This window comes from Protomyctophum parallelum (assembly GCF_964188405.1).
Source record: "Protomyctophum parallelum genome assembly, chromosome: 11".
Taxonomy (NCBI): Eukaryota; Metazoa; Chordata; class Actinopteri; order Myctophiformes; family Myctophidae; genus Protomyctophum; species Protomyctophum parallelum.
The window spans coordinates 4490696-4495891 of NC_139707.1; the positions used below are offsets into that span (position 1 = coordinate 4490696).

The 5196-nt window shown below is 51.0% G+C and overlaps 1 protein-coding gene across 1 annotated transcript; it reads left to right on the forward strand.

Annotated features, from left to right (window-relative positions):
- Nucleotides 1-2520: 2520 nt before the first annotated feature.
- LOC310866460 (phosphoacetylglucosamine mutase-like) lies at nt 2521-4332 on the forward strand (the record flags this gene model as incomplete). Its single annotated transcript, XM_083776075.1, has 1 exon — nt 2521-4332. The coding sequence occupies one exon, from the start codon at nt 2521-2523 to the stop codon at nt 4330-4332; it is 1812 nt and encodes a 603-aa protein (XP_083632201.1).
- Between the last annotated feature and the right edge of the window lie 864 nt (nt 4333-5196).

Consider the following 5196-nt stretch of genomic DNA (forward strand, 5'->3'; position numbering starts at 1 on the left):
AAGGTTTTTTGAGTGAAATCACTGAATATACCTTTAACGCAAAAAACAAACAAAGCAAGAACTAAAGATACTGTAACCGGCAATGCCTCTTTCCTCAAGACCCTGGCAGCACTCCCCTGGCGTCGTCCACTTTGTGACATCAAGCAAACTGAAGCCAAATTCCAATAGCCAAAATCTCGGCCACTCGCTCACTCACACTCGGTCACTCCAGCATGGTGGTGTTACCGTGGAACTGGTGACCTGCTGTGGACCTACCGTGGAACTGGTGACCTGCTGAAATATGGGACAATCGTGTAGACAATCGCATAATGTCAGTGTCCGAATGTAAATAGTTGCAGTTTGTTCATTAGCAGAGTTAAACCTAGCTGTATTTAGGCCACATATTTAAAGACCTCCATGTAAGTTATGTCAAGTCCACAAGATGGTCACATATGTCGGCAGGTCACCAATTTCACCACAACACTGCCATGCTGGAGCGATGGAGTGTGAGTGAGGGCACGGGTTGCCCCGAGACAATATTGATCAAAGCCGTAACACAGTCGATTGATTGATCGACTCATTGAGACCTATAAGGCCGATTCTACAAATGTCTTCTAAATCCTGACAGATTTCTGAAAAACGTATTTACATATCAAACCTTTTCATGTCAAGGACCCCCAAAATGATATGTACTGTATTTGACACCCCCCCCCCCCCCCCCCCGAAGCAAAGATTTTAGTTAAAATGTTTGCTGTGAAAATATTACAGTATATTCAAGATTTGCAAAAAAAAAATAGGGTTTTTCCAAAACTAGCAGATCTACAAGCTCATAGCGCGGCACTAAAGCCTATCTATCGGGTTGGGAAACACTGTTATACCTATCGTTTGTAGTTTATAAAATGTCTTATTTAATGTGACTTTTATTTAAAAAAGTGGATGAAGAAAGTGATCTTATACTGACTGCCTGTCTTACTGACTGCCTGTCTTACTGACTACATGTCTGTCTCACTGCCTGTCTGTCTGTCTGGCTGTGTGGCCGGCTGGTGAGTTCAGGTTCATTATGGAATGAAGTGATTAGTAATCAGTGTTATTAATTATACCACAGGAGGGATGGGATGATGATCATTATTATTATTATATCTTTTGTGATTAAGAATAAAACGCTCACAGTAATCGCGGAGATTTTAATTTTAATTAATACTGTAGGACAATTTCAACAATAGCAGATCTACAAGTTGCAGCGTTGCAACACATTGTGAGCTTGTACATTCAGCTATTTTATTTGGCGAATGTTGCCCCCAGAATAGGGAATTCAAGTGGTTAACAAAAGTAATTTTCATAATCGTCCCATCCCCCTATACCACAGGAAACCATTTTGTCTGTCTGTGTGTCTGTCTGTCTGTGTGTCTGTCTGTCTGTGTGTGTGTCTGTCTGTCTGTCTGTGTGTCTGTCTGTAAGTCTGTCTGTCTGTCTGTCTGTAAGATAAATGTTTCTAAGAGAAAAGCGCAATCTTTGTGTTGTAATGTTGCTTCCATCACAGTCTTTTTGTAAATGAAGTAATTCTGTAAATGAAAGTAGTTTTTATTTTATTTTATTGCCTGTAAATAATTGTGTGGACAAACAATGTGTTTTGGTTGAATTGGTCTAATTGTGCACTGGAATGTCGCTGAAGATTTATCGATGCTTTTAATAATAAAATAATTGTTTTAATGCATTGCATTATTGTCTTACTTTTAATCACGATATGAGAAGCATGTTGTACTTAAATACATTAAAAGATAGATAGATAGAGCGTGTGCGCTCGCATGCACACGTGGATGTGCGTATAATGTGAACACCACAGGTGCTACTGTCACTGACTGAACCAAACATATAGTATAAAATACACACAAACAACCCACACATATTAAACCTCAAACATATAGTATATGAAATACTCACACACAACCAGCACATAACATATGCATTGGATGTGTATTAAATTATTAAGCACCGGCAGCTGAAACTCACTCGCTTTTTGAAATATAATCTTTTTTTCTTTATACGCTCCATTACTGGCAGACATTGTAGGCTACGGTATAATCCTATATCTCACTGTGTTGCAAATGAGATCCAGACAACTAGGCTATTATTCCATACACCGGTGCCCATGGTGGACTATGCATGGCAGTGGCGTCCTCTATCCCTGAGCCAGGCCTAAACCTAGTTGCACTGCGACTTTTCTAGTTATAGTCATCATACTAGGAATCAACGGAGGCAGACATGGAGCTGTGTGAAACTCCATATTTGGACGTCGAAATGACGCCCTTTTTTATGACGTCACAGCGAGCCCACACTGTTTGGTCAGGAACACAGTGCTACATTATATGTTTTATAATGCTGGAGCTGAGTGAGTGACTCAGTGAGTGACAAGTGACACTTGTTGAAATGTCATTATAGCCGTAATTTTTTATATGTAATATGTAAATAAAACAATCTACAAGCACATCAGCAGACAGGAGGACAGACAGACAGGAAGTGGTCATCTTTCACCAGGCCACGATGTCCACAATATCCCAGTTGGAGAGCGCGGTATCCCAGAAGTCCCTGCTGCACCCGAAGCCGCCGGGGCTGCTCCTGCAGTACGGCACGTCGGGCTTCCGGGCCGCCGCGGGCCAGCTGGACCACGTGCTGTTCCGCATGGGCCTGCTGGCGGCGCTCATGTCCAAGAAGGCCCGAGGCGCCGCCGTGGGACTCGTGGTCACGGCGTCCCACAACCCCGAGCAGGACAACGGCGTGAAGCTGGTGGACGCCGCCGGGGAGGCGCTGATGTCGCCGGCGTGGGAGCGACACGCCGCCCGGCTGGCCAACGCCGAGCAGGACGGCCTGCTCGCCGCCCTGCGGGACGTGGCCGAGACCGAGGCCGTGGACGTGTCCCAGGAGGCCCGCGTCCTCCTGGGCCGGGACACCCGGGGCAGCGGCGAGGCGCTGTCGCGGGCCGCGCGGGACGGCGTGTCCGCCCTGGGCGGGCCCGCCGCCCCCAGGGACTACGGCCTGCTGACCACGCCGCAGCTGCACTACATGGTGCGCTGCAGCAACACGCGGGGCGGCTACGGCCAGGCCACGGTGGAGGGCTACTGCCGCAAGCTGTCCCGGGCGTTCCTCCGGCTGGTCGGGCGCGCTCGTCCGGCACGCTCCGACGAGCAGAAGCGCCTGTGGCTGGACGGCGCCAACGGCGTCGGGGCGCTGAAGGTGCGGGAGATGATGGAGACGGACGAGCTGAAGGCGGAGCTGCAGATATCGCTGTTCAACGGCGGCGGAGGGAGGCTCAACCACCGCTGCGGGGCAGACTACGTCACGGTGCAGCAGCGCCCGCCGGCCGCGGGCGTTCCCCCGGCACGCGGCGGCCAGCGCTGCTGCTCCTTGGACGGAGACGCCGACCGCCTCGTGTACTACTACGGCGACTCGGACGGACGCTTCCACCTGCTGGACGGGGACAAGATGGCCGCCCTGATCAGCGTCTTCCTCAAGGAGCTCCTGGCGCGGGCCGGCCTGCTGGGCGACCTGGAGATGGGGGCGGTGCAGACGGCGTACGCCAACGGCAGCTCCACCGCTTACCTGCGGGACGCGGTCCAGGTGGCGGTGAGGTGCGTCCGGACGGGCGTCAAGCACCTGCACCGCGCCGCGCGGGACTTCGACGTGGGCGTGTACTTCGAGGCCAACGGCCACGGGACCGTGCTGTTCAGCGAGGCGGCCGAAGAGAAGATCCGCCGGCTGGCCGCTGAGGAGGACCCGGCTGGCGGCCCCGAGGATCTCGGAGCCGCTGAGGAGGACCTCGGAGCCGCTAGCGGGGTCGCTAGAGGCTCCGAGGTCCTCGCTAGCTGCTGCTCCGAGGACGACAGCAGCGGCGGTAGGAGGAAGAAGAGGGCGGCCGTGCTGCTGCTGCGGGACACCGTGGACCTCGTCAACCAGACCGTAGGCGACGCCATTTCCGACATGCTGCTGGTCGAGGCCGTGCTGGCCCTCCGGGGCATGACGGTGGAGCAGTGGGACGCCACGTACACCGACCTGCCCAGCAGGCAGCTCAAGGTCAAGGTGTCGGACCGCGGGGCGATCCGCACGGCCGACGAGGACGAGCGACGCGTGGCGAGTCCGCCGGGGCTGCAGGAGGCCATCGACCGCCTCGTGGAGAGCTGCGGGGGAGGAGAGCGGCGGGCACGCTGTTTCGTGCGACCCTCGGGCACCGAGGACGTGGTCAGAGTGTACGCCGAGGCGGAGACGCGGGAGGTCGCCGACGCCTTGGCGCACCAGGTCAGCCTGACCGTGTACCGACTGGCGGGCGGAGTAGGGGATGAGCCCAAACCTGTAGTGTAAAGCAGTGGTTCCCAAACATTTTCATGTCAAGGACCCCCAAATTGACACTAATTAGCCCACAGACCTCCCTTGGAAGAAATATGCCAGGGACCCCCATAAGAGAAGATCTTTATGGCTCTAGCAGAGATTCTCAACCCATTTAATTTCAAGGAGCCCCAGTTTGATATGCAGTAGCTATGCATTGGGCTACCCCCATTTAGTGGCATTTCTATCTCTGGGACCCCCAATTTATATTGTAAAATCAATGTTAATTTAACTCTGAGTGTGTACAAATGGAACCAAATGGGGTCCATTTGGTTCCATTTCTACACTCTCAAAAAGGGTCAATTTGTGAATTTGGTTCCAAACTATTATTTAGTTGGAGACCACCTGGAACTCTCAAGGACCCCTGGGAGTCACCGGACCCCAAAAATCACACTTGTGTGAAGTGAGGGGCGCTCTTATCATCATACATCATCATAATCCAGGCCAATCACTTTTGGCGTTCTCACTTTTTATAGTCATTTTTTAAGCCCTCAGCCAATCATATAATCGCTATGGGGGTACACACGCACACACAAAGCTGGGCATAGGAGTCCAACCAGCTAGTTAAAGCAATCAATTGTTAATTGAGTGGTCTTCTGTCTCTCAAGTGTTTATATGGATCATTGTGCATATTGCGTATAGCTTTTTCTTTGTTGATTTATTGCTTTTATGGGCTTGACCACGTCTTATCGCTGCTTGCATATTTACGTATTATTTTAATTAGACGAACCGCAATAATAAACCTTTTGGGCATGAAACCTTAATTGATCTGATAATGACACATTGATATCTAACTCGTATAAAGACAAACCTCAATGCAGAAAAGTTTAAAGTATTAAG